This window comes from Sycon ciliatum, chromosome 1 (assembly GCF_964019385.1).
Source record: "Sycon ciliatum chromosome 1, ocSycCili1.1, whole genome shotgun sequence".
NCBI classification, from domain to species: Eukaryota; Metazoa; Porifera; class Calcarea; order Leucosolenida; family Sycettidae; genus Sycon; species Sycon ciliatum.
This window is the reverse complement of record NC_088643.1, coordinates 26,174,768-26,194,313: the sequence shown is the minus strand read 5'-3', so window position 1 is coordinate 26,194,313 and position 19,546 is coordinate 26,174,768. Positions and strand designations below refer to the sequence as shown.

Genomic DNA, 19,546 nt, shown 5'->3' with positions numbered 1-19,546 from the left:
TTTAAGCAAATGAAGATTGAAGATGGTGTGCGTGTGTAAGGTTTTCCATTTGAAGAATGAGAAGCAGAAAAATCACAGAAAGGCTAAGAGCAATGTTGAAGCTCTCAGTAAATGCTCTTCTTGCACCTCACTGTTTACTTTAGCCTGACTTAGGTACAGGTGGCAGCTCGGGGCAACTAGGTACAGGTGGCAGCTCGGGGCAACTAGGCCTGACTTAGGTACAGGTGGCAGCTCGGGGCAACTAGGCCTACTTTAATGTGCTCAAAATCAGAGTGCATGTAGCCCTGCTACAGAAAGGACACTGCTGCTTGTCCACAAATGGAAATTGGTCTAACTAATTACTTAGTGGCCGGATAAGGTATTCAAAATAGATAACGACAGGGTCCGGCTGCTTAGTAGCTACACATGAACTAAGCTTCTGAGGTGAGTTATCCAGTGCAGAGTCCAGTGACAGTGCATCTTCCACTCAGATATCACTTTGCACAGCATCGCAACAAGTTTCAGTGACTTCTGCATGCTGACATGGTCTCTGAGGTCGTCATTGCTGAGCTGCTTGCACTAACTCATCCCAGAGCAGCGGCTCTCTCAGTGCTATTTTTGCAGAGTCATCTTCTGAGTGGTCCACATTCTAGAGGAGGACAAACACACGGCACAAAGGGAGGGAACGCTTATAAAAGGGGTTGAACGCATCGATTTTGACATATACAGTGACTGGTTCCTAGTCACAACGTTCCTAGACTGTGTTTACATTCTCAGCTTCAGTGTTTGACACTAAGGGCTTTTAGAAAGCTTCCTACCTAACTAACAGTGTTATACAAGGTGCATGTTATGTTTGCTTGCATCCTATGAATTCTACGTAGGAATAAGCTGGTGTTTATTGGGGGGTATTCAGCTCTCATGGACCGAAGGCCAGGTGAGCTGCTCCCGAGCCTGTAACACTGGTTCAGTACTGCACCACCGGTCTGGACTGGACAATGCCGCCGCTTCTACTTACTTTCCATGTGGGCATATTCATCTGGTTTGATCGCGTACGACTGCCACCATTCTCTGTCGCCGTTGCATGCGTCTGCAGAGCAAGACTCTCATTGGTGGCGTCCCTTCTGAAATCCACAACAGTATCAATAACCTGCAGTGTTTGTGAGGCATCGTTGCCTCTCCACAATGAGAGCAACGCTTGCCGTGGCCGCTGCTGGATCGTGCTGCGCCAGCTGTCCACAAAGCGATACGCGTACACGGCCAGCAGCAGGGCAGACACGCCAAGGAAGATTGAGCAGGGCATCACGGAGTGTGGGTCACTCAGAATTGGGGCCACGACCAGGTCATTCTGTACAATGTCCAATCCACATTCGACGATGAGGACGAGCAGCAGCATGAACATCAATGTGTTGTCACAGTCTTTCAGCTTGCCCAGTGTTCTATTCCGGCGATACGGTCTGTACGGTGACGGTGAAAATTACCACACAAACAAACCACTGTCAATCAAGTGGCAAGGTGACACTGGGCAGACACAAACTGAGCAGTCAGGACACTAGCTCCTGCCATGGCATTGTCACACAAATATGTGTGCACATTCATGCATACACACACACACACACACACACACACACACACACACACACACACACACACACACACACACACACACACACACACACATATATATATATATATATAATATATGCCTGTCCTGTCCTATCCTGTCCTGTTGACCCACTGCCGTGACGGTTATGTGATCCCATTGCGGGAGGAGAAATAGGAGCAGGCACGCCAGTGTCGCGTTAACACACACGCTACACGCACACACATGCACATGTACACACATACACACACAAACACACACACACACACACACATATACACACACAAACATACACACATATGCACATACGCGCACATACACATACACACACACACACACACACACACACACACACACATACACACACATACACACACACACACACTAGTAGAGAACTTCAGGAACAGGACGTGGTCCAGTATAAAGGTAATTATGTTTACTTGTTTGGGGTGGATGCAGCAACAGAATTACACTGTTATATTCTCATACAATGCTGCGGGCCCCTAACTTATATAGCCCTGCATACCTTATATGGCCCCTCTGCATACCTTATACTATTACAGCCCATCGCAGGCACATGCCGTATTATTATAGCCCCCCCCCCCCCTGCATACCTTATATAGCCGTGGAGGGCCAACTCCAACACCAGCATAACCAATATGACAGCTCTCTTGTGTGGTCCACCAGTGACTATGGCCAGTAGTATACTGTATGCAATTCGCCTCATGATGTTGTAGGTAGCCCACCACTGGCAAGATGGTTCGTAGATATGCTTGGCTTCATCCAGCAGACCAATCAGTGTTGGCCAGCGGTGAGTAGGTTGCCAGACAAGTAAGATTGGTACTGGTAGAACAAAACAAACAACCGATATCATGGCAACAGCCACGTACAGTGCATGCTCTTTGCTGAAGCAGGTCATGGTGGCGTCGATGAACACGACCAGCTTGCCACGAATGTTGATGCAGCGCAGCAATGTGAATGAGGAGTAGGTGATCAGGCAGATGGACCAGAGCAAGACCAGCCAGAGGACATGGCGGATGGAGTGACGGCGCTGCAGGCGCTGCAGTACACGCAGTGTGCGACCGTGACGTGTTCTACCCACTGCGTAGAAAACCATCAGGCAGACCATTGACATGACTGGTGAGATCAGCATGGCCGTCTGCCGTTGCAGCGGTGTCAAGTCAGTCGATAAGCAGATATGGGACATGCCAAAGTTTATGATGCTTACATACATAGCCTTTGTTCTTTCATTCGAACCATAGATGCAGTAGTGGCCCTGGATGGCAGAGAAGACAACAAAGCAGTGGCACATATTTCTAATATGGATATGTGGTGAGGGGAAACTTTTCAAAAGCGCACACAATAACTTAGTACCAGTGGATCCACTTATCAAGAATACTTTATTCGTTCCGAACTCGGATGGAGAGCCAAGGATTGATTTATAGAAAAGAAAAAGGACCAAGGAGCTAGAAGTTACGCTATAATGTCCACTAACACCACCGGTTACTGAACAATTCAGTTAGTTGTAGAACGTCAGTACCGTCGGTCAGTATCGCATGAGCTGATTGTTTAGTAACTGGTGGTGTTAGTGGACATTATAGCGTTACTTGTAGTTCCTTGGTCCTTTTTCTTTTCTATAAATCGTTCCAAATTCAGATGGTGAGCCAAGGAAAAATTTGTAACATTGGAAATTGTGGGCACCAGTTATGCGATTGAGTCCACCAACTAAACCAGATTTTGAAAAGTCAGACGTGCACAATTTAGCACAAAACTGACAGGGAGTACTGAGAGATTCCACGGCATGAAAGTCAGCTTGAGCACTGCTCGATAGCGCTAACCAACGGCCTTCCAACTTGGAAGGTTCATGGATATTAGTGCTAATTCCAAATTCAATAAGGTATCATTGTATATCGATCCAGCTGGTCCCGTTGTTTGCATTTTTGAACAGATTTACAAGTATATGTTTTGTTTTTACCTCTTTAAAAACACAACGCAACACATGAAGCATGAAGGACAAGAAACAACAGTTCTTTCTCATACCTCACATCAGCCATAACAAGTGCAGGGTTGGCTGCGGGCAGCCATATTGCAAGACAAAAAAGAGTTTATTTCAAATTCAGCCAACGAGAAGCGTACACATAGTGGGTCGCGCTATGCGCTAACAAAAGGTCTCCAGCACTTCTTGCCCCAACGGATAGACTTGAGCAAAAGCTACCTTTCGAGCTAACCTTGAAGTACGTTTAAAACTTTCTTCAAGTAAAACTTCTTATCAGTTATCAACTTATCACAGAAGAGAAAATCGACCTGCCCTGTATCTATTGCAGATGATGATTACACATGTGAGCACAGTATGTGAATCAAATGCCCCCTCCCCCCCCCCCCCTCACCCACCCACCCACTCAGCCATCCAACAAACGGTAGTCGGATTCATGTGTTCTAATGAACTGACACCGTATCTGCCAGGCAAGGGCGGGAAAGCGCGTGCACTTGATGATACTTCTGCCGAAGAATGATGCAATAAAAGTCCACCGTGTGTGAACTCATATCGTAGCTCTCGAGATAGCCTGAGCTGCACTCTCTTGTTATGTACTCTTGAACCGGGTACTAGGTTCCACATGCACACCATGACTATGCAGTGTTGAACCGGGTACTAGGTTCCACATGCACACCATGACTATGCAGTGTTGAACCGGGTACTAGGTTCCACATGCACACCATGACTATGCAGTGATATCTGCTCTTACACTGCGGGGTACGTCCTTTTGATCCTCTCTTGGACAACCATCCAGCATGGGGCCCAAACCGGCATGCATCCACAATGCAACTCCTACACAATCAGTCAGACCTGTGCAGGTCATGATTGTATAACAAGTTCACACGTTTGCGTTATCGGTACAGCACCAAATAATACTTGAGCATGCCAGCTGCTATACAAATGTAACTTCAGTACCCCTGTTTTCAACACTCTGCAGCTAAAACATTATTGAAGACACGTAGCACAAGGAAGACATTTTTAATTTCTTTACCACAGGTCCGCAGAATAGCTGATTGGTACTTTCCGACTCCAGCAGCTTGTCTGTAATAATTGTCCACAATGTTGTACTCCGAGCCGCCTGATGTTGACTCCACTTTACAGTAGGTTCCATAAGGCAGGCTTCCTGCATCTTTCGTGTCTCAGTCATAATTGTCCCCAGTTCGGAGAAATTTTGATTATTGGACGATAGGACGTTGAACTTGAAGGTGATTTTCAAAGTTTCGCTCTTTGTTTTTAATACCTTCGATACTAGTGGCGACACTTTCTTTGGAGTGTCACCAAAATTCAATGGCAGCTGGTCTTGATCCTGCCTCTTTTAGACGCTTCGACGAACTCTAAGGGCTCAAAAAGCACGGGCCATGACGACAATTACAGCACTCCACGGCCACTATTCAGGATCTAGTTTTTGAAACTAATACTTATTTTCGAAGTTTCCGCAGCAGCTCAACAAATGCATGCACCTCTTTCTCCGAAGCGAACGCGTAGCTATAGATCTACATTCAGTGCAGATCTACTTTAGTCTTTGTATTATCTACAGCTACGTACAAGACAACAATGTTCAATTATGTCATAATTATAGATCTACCAAGCTGCATAGCTAGCGGACCGCTCTGGCCTGCAGGCCATAGCATGGGGCGAGCACGTCGCACTGACATGGGTTCGTGGTCACACCCGAACTATGGTCGGAAAAATCAGGGGGTTTGTTCGAACCCCAACCCCCCCCCCCCTGGATCCGCCCCTGCTGTGCAGGGTGCAACCACTTGTCCGCCACCACCAGCTTTATGTGCACCTTCACGGGGGTGATTACTAAACACAGGTTTACTGTAGCAGATACAGAGATCGGCAATGGGGCGAAAGTGCCTCCTTCACCCAATGCTATGCAAACCGTTTTTATCGGTTATACACATGTAAGTGAGCCTTTTTATGACCTAAAAGCCGAACTATAAAGGGGAAGTCAACTTACAACCGGGGTCTAACTGCGTTTGAGCTGGCAAATGAGGTCCTGGGTTGCGGGTAGGGGGTAGAGGGGAGCTTATAACCGGGTCAACTCACAACCGGAAAATACGGTAACATGATTTCTGCCTAAATTCTAGAAGTGACATACCAAGGCAAAGAATAGCCACATGTCCATGACAGCAGTGACACCAATGTTGAACAGCAGAGCAAGCGAGAAGACAAACATCACTACGAGGAACAGGAGAATAATGACGGCGTATAGTGGTAATGATCCTGGCCGCTTGCGACAATCACTGCAGCTCTGGAAAGGCAAAAGGACAAACCGGGACTCAGTGTACACATTTCCGAACTGAGGGATACATTTTTTTCAGATCATGTGACTTCTTTGAAGTACTGAAGTGCTGTGTCTCGTTGGAACAACCAACTTCATGACTAATACCGCCGAAGACGCAACTTCTAAGTCCTTTGAAGTAGGTTGGGAAAACCTGCTTGCCTGCTTTTGAAAATTGCTGGCTATCAATGTTGGACAAAGAGGAACCATAATTGCAGCGGAACATTAACAATACCCCAAACTGTATGTTGTGTACATTGTACGTGTAGAACTAGTAGATAACGGCACTAATACCCCAAACTGTATGTTGTGTACATTGTACGTGTAGAACTAGTAGATACCGGCACTAAGCCCCGTGTGATAGATGTTTCCAACAGGTAAACATGGCGACTCAGAGGAATGCATCACTGGTGAAATCCAACCATGCTTACCAATTGCTCCAGTCTCAGAGAGTATCCTGGCTTGCACTCACTACACAGTAGGCCGCGTGAGTGGGACTGCACGCTGCATGGCTCATCACGTCCCAGAAGCCACTTACTCTTGCCAAGGTGCTGCGAGCATGTGCCTTTGTCACAGTAGGTTGCGACAAAGGCATCTGGCGATCGACTCTGCTCCAATGTTCCTAGTGGGTCACTGCCAGCGCGGAGGAACGCTGTTTCTGACATGACAAAGCCGCCTCCAATACCGTCCAGTGCAGAAGAGTTGAAAGGTTGGCCGGGAACACTGGAGCTATCATTACGTCCAGCCCAGCAGTAAGGCGAGATGTACACATCCTTTCCTTGGCCGCAGTCACGAACGCAGGGTAACTCACGCCTGCATCTACATGCAAGTTTCTGTTCCACGATCTCCCGAAGGTTTTGCAAGTAGGGGTCGTGGACGTCAGAGTTGAAGCTCTTCGTGTATTCCTGTGCCTGTACAACCATTTCAACATCAGCAGAAAATACCTCTGTACTGAGCTTCACTGAGCTTCACTGAGCTTCACTGAGCTTCACTGAGCTTCACTGAGCTACTCTACCATTTTTACACGTAGCGTATGTTTCCAAGCTGAGTTGCAGCATCTCTTTCCGTAGGCTGCACCAGGTTTCAGTACAGCACTGCATCAAAAAACAAACAAACAATGTTTGCCGGTATGCGTACTCTCGACTACACATGCAGTCGTATCCTGCATGGGATGGCTGGGGACTGCGTACTATGCCACGGAATGATGGCCATTCCATGACAGCAGACCCGGGCTGTAGGATTCCAGAGGGCAAGTAGCTACAGCCTCGGGTTATGCGAATGAGGTCATGGTGGTGTGCCTATGGAACCGCTTACGGTATGTATATGAGCGCACATCAGCTAAACCGCTCACGAGCGCTATGTTTACTGTGCGAGTCGGCGGATTTGGTTGAAAAATCGTATTGCTGTGCCGCGACTTGCCAAATCTCTCAACTGATGATGCAATCGCATAACCTCTGTAACTTCTTTATACCACTATGCTGACAAACTAAAAAATACTTCAGGACATGACGGAAACTAAACTCACTGGAAAAGGACGAATATGGTCTACAACATCTCGCATGCTCATATCCACATGAACTTGACTAGAGTAAGACAGTTTGGGGTATGTCACCGCCATGAACAACACTGGGTAGTTCTACTACAACCCAAAGGTACCGAAATTACATGTGACCAAAAATACATGCATTTACAGGGCTGGGAATAGCTATGGTCCTGGCAAACCACCAGCTTGTTGGCTTGGTTGCTCAACTCACGTCAACATGTGATGTCTTTGGCCACGTGTATCCCAAGTGACAATTGCGGAGACGAAATGGGATCTTGAGTACAACCGGCTTGGAATGGGCGGCACCATACATGGATAGGCCTGGGCCAGAGCAGACCATACACAATAAGGGGGACAATTTCACAATAACGTTTTAGGTCTAACAAAGTTAGTCATGGGTTTGGGGTTCCCGGATCGACTGCATTTTTCCTGACGATCACAAACGGGTGTTTTAGTACATACATTGGGTACAGCACTTCTTTTTTCACTCTCTAACAAATAGAAAGGGTAAATTTTGGCAACTACTTGCCAGCAATGTGCTTAATGCATGATGTAATTCATGATGTAATTGGTGGATACCCTAAAGCTTTCAAAGGAACTCTGCCTCGGCTAACAAGCCTCCCCCCCCCCCCCCACACCCCTCGACCCCGACCAAAGATACCCCCCCCCCCCTACTTGGACCAACCCCCACAGCCTTCCAGGTAAGCGCCTGTGGGTGGTCTACGGTGATGCACTGAACATGGTTGTTCCTAGCCTACCTTTAGCCCGTACTGTCAAGTACCCTTGAGCTCCGGGAATGCCGTAGAGAACCAGGTTGTGCATGCCTGCCAGCGACCAAAATATCTCCGGTCTTGTGGCCTGAAAGATGAATCCCGGCCGACCAAGTAGCACATCCTCATGGTCGGACACAACCTGAAAACAAGAAGAACAGCCTAGTATTCATTTGTTTGAGAGAAAGTTGCAAACAGGAAAAGCCCAGTACTTTGAAAAATTCCAATTAAAGACCCTTAGCCCTAGAATATTGCGCATAGAAAGGAGCTAAGTAGATTGTGAAACAGATCAGGACATGGTTTTGCACAGTCTTGCAGCCAAGTGTATAATCACTGTTGCCGGTGCCTTAAATGTGGTATCATGTGACACTATAGTGTTAGCCACTAAAAAATTCCTGGAGGAGGGATCTAGTGGCTTGCCTCATTGTAGTCAAGCAGAAAATTGTCCTTCAACTTACTACACGTCCTCTTCCCAGCCAGTACTCTCTATCTGCTTGCAGGAGTGCCGGAACTCTATACCAGGCTAGTGAAACACATTTTACCAGACTGGGATACTTCCTTGCTTGCACCAGGGTGGGGTCCCAGAATTATACCGTAGCAGTTGTGCCCTGAAAAGAATCATCTCTTTGTCCCCTATCCGATGCTTTCCTTGGCAGCGTAGGCCTTTGCTTACCGGCAGCTCCCAGGAAAATGCACTTCGTCATCGTGCATTGTGCATAGCATGCAACTGCACTTCCCTTGATTCAAAGGTCTGCTTCCAATCATGATCCAGCCCCAAATCAGTAGTGCAAGTACCCACTAGATGTTTTTCCACATGGAACTCTTACCGAGACAAAAAGCGGAATATCGTGCGGATTGAGCATTTCGCCGAATGCGCTGACATGCAGATCAAACTGTTCTCCCGGCGCTGGGTTCAAGGTGATGTTGCCGAGGCTCTGCTGCCAGGATGCTGTGCTAAACCGGCCGGCTTCATCAACACGACACCGGTGATCGGAGTGTACAGTGCTCCGTTGCGGACGACTCAGCCAGGAGAGAATGGTGGAGGCCCAGGGCGCCATCACAAACTTGTAGCCCGGCAGCACAGGCAGCAGGTGAATTCCGTCGTATTCGCCGTACCTCTGAGCCAGATCTAGCAGTGTGCAGTCCGTCGCCACTGGCAATGGCTTGCTGCTCCAGGGACAGGCCAAATGAAACAAAACATATCGTCCGTCAGTATTGTGCTCAATGTTGCACGTTCCTACCCTACAGTATCTTGGCAATACTTCGGTGAACAACAACGCCTAGTACGTAATGGACTCGGATGGAGAGCCAAGGATAAATGTATAGTAAAGAAAAAAGGGACCAAGAAACTACAAGTTACGCATTAATGTCCACTAACACCACCAGCTACTAAACCATCAGCTCGTGCGATAACATTGTAACTTGTAGTTTCTTGGTCCTTTTTTCTTCTTCTTTACCATAGTACGTAAACTTAACTTTGATCCGTTCCTTCATCAATCAAGTGAAACAAGTAAGAAGGAAAGAAACCATTGTGTCAGCAGCAGCAGCAAAACGCACGCTTCACCTCACACTAGCTTTGTTTGGAAACGAGTACTGTAAATATACAAAATTTCGGCGCTGCAAAATTTCGGCACTTCACGATTTTTGACATTTCGGCGGCAATTTATTTTCGGCGTGGGGTAGAGGGCATAGTATAGTGCGACAGATGCTGCGAAAAATGTCATCGGCGTTTTAATTTAGCCGTTTTGGGTCGGTGCCGAATATAGCCGAAATTAAATAGCTGTCGAAAATTTGTATATTTACAGTAGATGCAAAGTCTGGCGGACCGCTAACTAACAGTGCACGTTTGTTCATGCACAGTATTCCCACCGCTTATCCCGCCGCCAAACAAAGCCTCGGAAAGCACTGACGGTGGGCGTGGATATGTGCATGTAGCAGGGAAATACACGGACGGTCTCTCACCTGGACAGCAATGCTTGGTTATAGATGCTGGAATAACTGCACCCCTTGTGAAAGTACCAGATATCGTCTCCTATCTGCTTGTAGCACGACGTTGTGGTCTTCTCAAAGATGAGCCATGTTGTCAGTGAATCTAGCGGAATGAATGACAGCTCCGACTGTGCATCAAAGCGCTCGTTTTGCACAACAAACATCTGGGCATGACTGACGCACAACTGCTGTGGCTGGTACAGAAAAGCATTAGGAGTGTGACACTTCTCCTGGTGATCCCTACATATTCCTCTTCTAGTTGAGTGGAAAGTATCTCTCCAAGCTTGCATGGATGCGTTTACCCTGGCCTTGTGGGAATCAGTTGGGGATGTTGTATCCATATACCTCTGGTATTCTAGACATCGATCAAAAGATGACTCATCATCTTCCTCCGCTGCGGCACCTAACAAAAGAGCAAGTTAATAACGATGTCAGTCCAGATAGAAAAAAAGCATTTTATGTTGCATTACGATAGCACTGTAACAAGCATGAAACTCAGACGGTTGCAACAAACGACAAGTCTTGTTCCGCAGTTGTTCTGTGTAGTCTAGATAGATGTAGATGCAGGTGTGACTGTGCATTGCTGCGTTCCCGGAAGAAACGTTCATCCCACACCAAAGCATGACAAGTGCAAACACGCTTGGTCTCTCCTACTTAGCTCAAGCTTCATCTTATAGGATTTGAAACTAGTCAAGCTGCTGACAGCTGAAACTTTGCGCTACCTGGACATATTGTTAAAATGTGGTTGGGATTTGACTGAGTTCCGCTTGATTGAGCAATGAGCACCCACATGTATTCTACACACGTGGATGCATGCTTCGATTTCGAAGTTACACAGCCCTATTGAACAGGTTTAGGAGTGGTGAAGAAGTAGACTATGGAAGAAAAGGCATCACTCAGGGAAGCAAGCAGGCTCTACACACCATGAAGATGTGTTCAACACTAGTTGAACAACAGTCCAGGCATAAATTGTTTTCAAATTGTCTATGGCTTGGACAATTGATGAACAGCTAAAATAGGTTTGGCACTTCAAGAACAGTTTCAAACCGAAAAAAGCTCTCTCGTAACATTAATTAACGTTTTTGAAAGCCTGGCTAGTGCCGTGGCCCTGAGTGCACTGATTTTACATTTTGATGCACATCTATGCTTGGTGCAACATGTACCTTCATCATCTGCTGCTGCCGAGTGAGTTTGTGAGTGCTGTGCAAGAGACAGCTGTGTTTGGCCAGTAGGCATTGTGGTCAAATTGCTGCTCGTGCCTACTTTGACTTGCTTGAAGTCGTTCAACTCGCATGATTTCCTCTGTGGTAAACTGGCGTTGAGCAGGAGAGCACAACTTTCCTGACACGGTGCATCCGATGAGAATTGATCAGCTATGTAGCAGTAGAGTGGGTCTTTCTGCAAGAACTCTGTAGTACAATGTCCATGCATAACAGAGCACGATGTCAGCACGATGTCAGCACAGTGTCAACACAGCATCCAAGATGATTAATTAGTGCAGATCAAAAATAAACATAGCCGCCTGGCTTGTCATTTTTTGAATTGATTGTAGCTATCAAGAACAACTCTGGGCGTTCAAATGCATGGATTAAAGGGGAAGTTAAGCCTAAAATCAAAATGTTCACCAGTTGTAGTTGTAGTAACTGGCCTTTCTCCACCTGCTCCCAGTCCCGTGCCATCTCCACACTTATTCAAAGGGACGACGATAACTACATTTAGAAGACTGTTTATTGACACGACGACGAAACACAACTAGACAAGACGAATTCAAGACGAAGACATGATGAACTCAAGACGAAGACTGCTTTTCATACTACAGCAACACGCGCATGCGCCAACATGATGTACACACGACGTACACAAAATAACGTACTATATACGATATGGTAAATCTATCGATATACGGTACATACGGTACATACGGTATGATACGGTAGAAAGTCCGTCTACTACAGTAGTCTTCGGGGTGCCGAGTGAAATGGTCTTGGTCCGAGGAAGATGAGACGCTCCCTTCCTCCTTTATTCCCAATCGAACTCGCGCACTTCCACCGAAACTGGGTGGCACCCTACTAGATGAGGATCTGTATGCGAAATGTCACTAAGAGCACCATTTCGTTCTTATAAAAGCACGGATGACCGCGATTGGCCCATATGCTGTAGTTTTTTGGACGCTGAGTCGACTGGTTTTGGTCCGAAAAGGCTGCGATGCAGCGTTCGGTCCTTATTCCCAATCGAACATGGTTGAACAAGCGGTCACGTGCTCCTGTGTACACCAGTCACCTGGTCACCACGCCAGCATGCGACAATTTTCACACCAAGGTTCAACTCGAGTTCAACTCAAGTGACAAGAATGCACCCAAACAGGCTGTAAGTTGTATCCTGCAGACACGGTGACCAGGTGACTGGTGTACGCAGGAGCACGTGACTGCTTGTTCAACAATGTTCGATTGGGAACAAGGACCGAATGCTGCATCGCAGCCTTTTCGGACCAGAACCAGCCGACTCAGCGCCCAAAAGACTCCAACATATGGGCCAATCGCGGTCATCCGTGCTTTTATAAGAACGAAATGGCGCTTTTAGTGACATTTCGCACACAAATCCCCGTCTAGTAGGGTGCAGTCACCCAGTTTCGGTGGAAGTGCGCGAGTTTGATTGGGAATAAAGGAGGAAGGGAGCATCTCAGCTTCCTCGGACCAAGACCATTCGACTCAGCACCCCGAAGACTACAACTGCAATTCAGGTGCCACAAGCCTCTGCACAGAGAAGTGAGTAGCAAACAGATCTGATGGCCGCAACTCAACTCGCCTTTGTTAGTTACGGTATTATACCCACCGCGGGGCGGGGCACCATTCCTGTACTGTATACTGTATTTCAGCAAACAGTAGACCATGCTGCTCAAACAATGGACTGTGTTTGAATATACGAGGCCGGGGAAGGGACAGTGCAGGAAATGGAGCACCACGGTCCATTAGCAGACAAGTCCGTTTTACGCGGCTCATCCAGTGTGTAGTAGACGGACTTCTTCCTACACAAAACATTGTGTATTGCACTATTCATTGCTGGCACCATCAGGTCTCTTGTTACCTACATTAGATAGTATCTATTATTCTTCTGTCAGACAATGGGACCAGTGATGCATAACTGCCATTGTTCTTTGCTGCCATTATTCATAGTTCGCTAGCTCAAAGCTGTAGCTTCACTTCAATTTTTTATATAGGTCCGTTTTTCAGTTCCCAGTTCAGTTGTTGTTTAGTCTTCCCTTCAGTTGAGTCTTTCCTTCCGTTTCAGTCTTGTTTTCTGTCTAACTAACTTACTTCTGTGCTACCTAGTCCTCTGAATCGCTTGTAAAACCTACTTCTGTAAACTAACTACTTGTGTAAGTTCGGAGAGACTGGACCAGTTTGCCTTGTCACTCGGTCGCGTATGACACAGTGTATCATGCCTGGTAAGCCTTTTACATACACTGCTGTGTGTGTTCATATCTTGGAAATGATTGGCGGGTTGAAACGTTAGAAAACCATGCTCATCGGAGATCATATTCCGGCAAACATAAGACAGGCATGGACAGGGTGAAACAAGAAGCGTTGCAGACCTGACCCCCACCACCATGGCTGCTGCATGTTCCCATTGCGTGCACCACATGGCTTTTTTGGGCAGTTGAAAGACAAGTGATTCTAGTATCATTCTACTCATCCTCTCATTTAGGCTAATAGGCTTAGGCTCAATAGAAACTAACCACTCTGTAGTTCCCAGTGAGCTGGTCCATACGGCATACAGTACCGAGGATCCTCAACTTTGTAGATCATGTGTGCCAGCTGCTGGTACGCCACAATGCAAGGATACAGGCGAGCCAGGTACATGACCGACGTCAGATGCAGTCCAGAGTGTCCTTTGCCGTTCCCTGTGAAGAACGCCTGGGGAGTGGGGGAGGGTGTGTGTGGGGGGGGGGGGAGTGGGGGGTATTACATAGAAGTAACGCAACGAGTTTAGCCACATGCTCACCATCGCCACTGAGACCTGGGGATTGTCATCAATAGTCAGTTCCAAATCATGGGTCACAATCAGCTGAGTACTCTGGTGCGGACTGCATTACAGCTTGCTGCATCCGTCCATCATTGCTGTACAGTTGGATGACCTTGCCGTTGAACACATCCAATTCCTTTGGGAAAGCATGCTATTCTCTGACTAGTTCACTAACTCTCCAACCATCAAAGCACCCATTGGATCATTGGAAAGCCCCTGCTGCCTAACTTCATCCATTCCCCATTGCTGCTGAAAGCAAGGACTGTTACGAGTGTTGGGTCATCTCTTTTCATAAGTTTCTGGTTCAGGTAAGACATTGCCCTGACTAGAAAGCATAGCATGTTCATTTGCAACTGTGATTGTATTCCCTGGTCTATAACTCCTACCCCATTGATAAAAGTCGTATCAATTTGTTTTTAAACATCACCAACTTGGCTAATGATGAACAGGGATGGGCGGGGCAGGGGAGGGGGGAGGGGGCGGGGGGGGGGGGGGGGGGAAGGAGTTGCTACTGTTACCCTCCTGAATACCACCAAAATATACATGCCATATAACAATGTGCAAACCTCTGCCATGAGTGTACCAGAGAGCATGGGGATGTGTGTGTGTGTGTGTGTGTGTGTGTGTGTGTGTGTGTGTGTGTGTGTGTGTGTGTGTGTGTATGTGCATGTGTGTGTATGTATGTGTGTGTGTGTGTGTGTGTGTGTGTGTGTGTGTGTGTGTGTGTGTGTGTCTGTGTCGGAGACTTTGACATGACTTCTACATTTGGGGTTCTAGTAGTACCGTTCTACTAAACATATCTACCTACCATGCACCTACCATGCACCTACCATGCACTGAGCTTTGTACCTACCATGCACTGAGCTTTGTACCTACCATGCACTGAGCTTTGTTCTGCGGGCAATTCTTGGGAAGAACAAACGGGCAACGAGTAGTCCTCCTTTGAACACGATTACTCATTGTTCTCTTGGTGAAGGCATTCGCATCGGCATACACCACAGTACCCTTACCGACTGCCTTATTCCCACTAACAGTGATGTTAACTACCTGCAGCAGCAAATACACATTCAAACCATATAATGCATGTACGTATGGCAACATGTGTCCACAGACAGACAGACAGACAGACAGACAGACAGACAGACAGAGAGACAGACAGACAGACAGAAGAGAGGGAGAGAAGACAAGAAAGAAAGGATAAAGAAATTCGGAATCAAACAGAGCTAGGAAACACCAGTGCAAAATGAATCTTCGACTGATGTTGAGAACTTGAGGAGTCAAAAAGAAAAATATGTCATGGCTCATGTGAGGTGAAAGTCAGCTGGATAGGGCTTGAAAGTGATGACGTCAAAAACGGCCAGGGAGTAGTAAGTTGACATCAGATTTCTATTTTGGATCCACTAAGGTGTGACTTCGCTATTGCCTCAGTATGTGGGTGCATAGCAACCCACTCATGTCGTATGCAGGTGTGACTTTTACTTCGCCACCAGTTGTCACCCCGCCCCCAGTAGCCAAATCAGTCAGTTTCACTGGCTACATCACCTTGCTGTGAGTAAGACCGCTTGAAATGTGCTTGGATCCATACAAAAACTGGATCCAAGTGGATCCAGTTTTTGAATTTTTGAAATTGTTGCTAACTTATGCTGTGACGTAGCACTTTCAAGCCCTATTGACTGTTCTGCATGTATGGAGATGCCACAGGCACTCTCACGGATCAAAGCGTCTCATTGAACTGCGTTAATACAGCCTCAGTACTGTTGTGCCGGAGAGCTTACCTGGGACAGGTCGATTTGTGAATTCCTCTTGCGGATAGCGAACACTCCGCCATCCATGGCTTTGTTGGACACTGCATGCAATGTTCCGTGGAAGGAGATGCGGGCCGCTTGGGAGATGACAGCCGACTCTTGATTCTTGGTGAAGTTGCTGCAATGATACAACCAGAAATTTTCTCCCCTGAACTTCAGTAATGCAACAATCTCTCCTCTTCTCCTCCTTCTGCATTTTCTCTCAGCCAACCGGAATGGCACCGTTTACAATTATAATGATGTTCAGTACAGGGCTATAAAATAGAAGCAACAAGAAAACTAGCACATAGCAGAAACTTGTGCTTGCACTTACTGCACCTATGTACTTCTAAGTTCTTCTGCTGTTGTGCAAAAGCACAGGTATCACCCCCCCCCCCCCTCACGTGACCGCGGACTCCTGCACATTCACTCGCACAATAAGCACACAACTGTTTGGAGATAGCGTGCTTCTTGTATAGTATGCCAACTTGACACACTGAGTCCAGCTTGACTCAGCTGAGTCCCTAACTGCTATTTACTGCTCTAACATGAAGCCGTGCCTGGAAGAAGGGAAAGAGCGAAAAGAAAAAGAAAAGAAATCCTGGCCTTCTGCAAGCTATAACAAGTAATGAGCGCCGGCTGTGTAAAGCCACACAACCATAAGGTCGACCGGATGACGGTGAGCTTCCAGCACACATCTTGCCCTGCTGCTCCACCTGCGCACACCTGATTCGGTGGTGGGTTTACGGGCTGCCTGGGCCCCAGAAGCCTCCCTGATGCGCCACAGAGTGCAGTCAAAGCACCTGTATCACTTCGGTGATCCGAATGCGAATGCAGCCTTGCAGGTCGCCCACCAGCCTGCCGCGTACGCGACCAGCCTGAGGCTGACCCTGCCGCATTGAGCGCTGCTAAATGCTGCGATCTGGTAGACAGCACACTGGGCTGCCAAATACGTGACTGGCTTGAGGAAAGTCCCATGCTGCACGGCAGGGCGCCCAGCTCAGGTCGCACGTGGTAGCGGCGTGAGCTGGGCGCGGTGAGGGTTGGTGATAACTACAGTTTCCTCCTCCAGAAACTTCCATTAGAAAACTTCTTTTCTTTACCCTTACCCTGGCAAGTTGGGACCGGCACTGCCGGCAACTACTTTGAAGTAAGAATTACCTACAAATCAGAACATATAATCATACTGTACCGGGCAAGTAAACACTTTTTATATCAATCAATAACTGTGTGTCTTTTTATATCAATCAATAACTGCGTGTGAGCGCTTGCGTGCTATAATGGCTGCTGTCTCACCTCTTTCCCGTAAACTGCATCGTGGTGCACTTCACAAACACACTGCCGAGTCCGGAATTATTGAAGAACGTGCCATCGTGGACCTGAACAGGGATGGCAGTACTGGCCCGGGCTGCTGGCCGTGTTGAACTCTTCTTTGAATTGCAATTCGATGTTGCCACTAGCAGTGCACCGCCAAACTGTGGTGTGGCACTGTTTCTGGCCGTGTTGTCGATGAACGTCACATTGCGCAAGCATATCTGCGGCTGTGATGGAATCGTGGAGAAGTGCACGGAAACAGCACCGCCCTCTTCCCACGCATGGTTGTGTTCAAAGCGACAGTTTTCAACAGATACGAGACTTCCACTGGGCATGGGCATGCTCATGCGTTCACCATTGTCGATTTTCACGTGAAGGGCACCGCCTCTGTGCGCCGAGTTTCCCCAAAATAGAGTGTCTCTGATATGCACACGACTGAATGAAGCGGCTTCTGCAGGCAGCTGACTGCCATGATTGGCAGCAGCAGCAACATCATCATCGTACTGCAACACTTTGACATACAGTGTGCTGCCGAAACGTGCACTGTTCTCTGCGAAAGTGCAGGTGTCCACCATTGCCCTGAAATTCGTCACGCCAGGTCCGTTGGAAACAACTAGCGACAGAACTGAACCGTAGTCGGCCTGCATCGACGGGTCCGTGTCTTCGCTCCCACCGCCGCCAACTTCTCCAATCTGCTGAAACCGATGCGGGTGGATATCGGAGAAGCTGCATTCGAAGAAAAGAAGATGTGGCAAGCAGATAGTGGGACCAGCAGGGGTTCCGCAGGGCCGCCGCTTGGTGTGGTGGTTGAACGTCCCCGACTCCTGCACACCGCAATCGATCGAAAAACGTGCTAGCAACACAAGGTCCCTCCATTCTTGAAACGAGGATAACTCTTCGCTGGAAACGTGTGTTGACTTCTGGTCCTCGCTGTACCTGGCGAACACGACTGATGTCTGAGTATCCGGTGCGATGTGGACAGGTTCCAACTGGCTGGGTCCCTGTCCTTCAAACACCGAAGAGATGAACTGCACGAAGAAGCTATTCCTGATCACGATGTTTTGTTGACTGGCGAACGTACTTCTGAAAGCACACTCAACAAACGCTACCTGCTTACAACCCTCCAACAGTACGAAAGCCAAAGGCCGATTCGCAGTAGAAGCCAAAAGACTTTCTTCTTCGTTCAGCTCAATACGTCTGAACACCACAGCGAAGCTTCTTTCGAGGACAAAGAGGAACCCTTCCTTCTGATCAGTCCGCTCTTTGTCAGTTTCTGACTTGGCTTTGGCTGGAGGCACAAGAATGGCTCTTTCACAACCATCCGCCGAGTTACGACCGTCCAACACAAGTTTCGTCAGTTTGAGAGGTTTGTTCAGCTTCCACGCAGCCACTGCCGAGCTTGCATTGTTGCTTCCCAAGGAGACACGACATCGCGTCCTCTGATTGGCCAATAGGTGTATCACTATGGTGCTTGTACCGACGACCTCTGACTTTGGCGATTCGGAGTCAACCTCAGATGATCGGGCTGCGTTCCGACTTCGAATAATGCTGGCGATGGCCAATGCGTCGGAAATAGAAGGGCAAGCAGTCTGCGGTGAGCCACATGCTCTGACATCTTCTTTGTATTCTTCTGCGGACGATGAGCTCCTCAGAGACGCCGACCAAGGAGCGACAAACAACACAGTATGTTCAGAGTTGCTGCTACTGCTACTACTGCTACTGCTACTGCTACTGCTACTGCTACTGCTACTGCTACTGCTACTGCTACTAGCGCTAACAGTAGCATCGAACAAATGATCGTTGTCAGCGAGCATCACCAAAACGAGCACAGCCCTCGCAAGGCGCCAGCAGTCGCGACAGAACTGCCTAGGCGCACTCCCGGCCATCCTTCCACCACCTTCTCAAGATCTCAACTACAGACTTGCACTACAGTCGTACTCATAAGAGTGAAGACCCACACAACGACACACTTATCGTGTTCTTATTCCCAAACGCTAAGTGAGTTGCGATGTGTACCAGAGCGCTGATTTTAACTGATGTCGGATCTGGGTAGATGTCCAGAAGACGGTAGAAAAGTCTCGGGTGGGAGTATTGTTTGAAAACCGCCCTGGTCAATGCACCCCAGGATTGGTCATCTGCTAGTACCGGTACATGTCAGAATGCATCGGCGGCATAGAAGAAAAACACAATGATGCTGATGTTCTCTGCGGGTATACGGCACC

At 47.8% G+C, this 19,546-nt stretch overlaps 1 protein-coding gene across 1 annotated transcript; it reads right to left on the bottom strand.

The window, feature by feature from the left end:
- Nucleotides 1-4: 4 nt before the first annotated feature.
- LOC135824764 (uncharacterized) lies at nt 5-19,210 on the bottom strand. Its single transcript, XM_065337503.1, has 14 exons — nt 17,307-19,210; nt 16,002-16,149; nt 15,103-15,273; nt 13,940-14,117; nt 11,367-11,612; nt 10,177-10,606; nt 9,042-9,381; nt 8,203-8,356; nt 7,656-7,765; nt 6,333-6,812; nt 5,719-5,871; nt 2,194-2,855; nt 995-1,433; nt 5-628 (listed from the first exon to the last, which is right to left on the bottom strand). The coding sequence occupies exons 1-14, from the start codon at nt 19,208-19,210 to the stop codon at nt 539-541; spliced, it is 5,505 nt and encodes a 1,834-aa protein (XP_065193575.1). The 3' UTR covers nt 5-538.
- Nucleotides 19,211-19,546: the final 336 nt, after the last annotated feature.

Excerpts from the sequence above, each read along its gene's own strand:
- LOC135824764 (XM_065337503.1), bottom strand. The coding sequence starts at position 19,210 with ATGGCCGGGAGTGCGCCTAGGCAGTTCTGTCGCGACTGCTGGCGCCTT. Across the intron at positions 10,607-11,366 it reads GGCAGCAGCAGATGATGAAG|GTGCCGCAGCGGAGGAAGAT; the intron begins GTACATGTTGCA and ends CTCTTTTGTTAG. Across the intron at positions 2,856-5,718 it reads TGTGGCTATTCTTTGCCTTG|GGCCACTACTGCATCTATGG; the intron begins GTATGTCACTTC and ends TCTGCCATCCAG.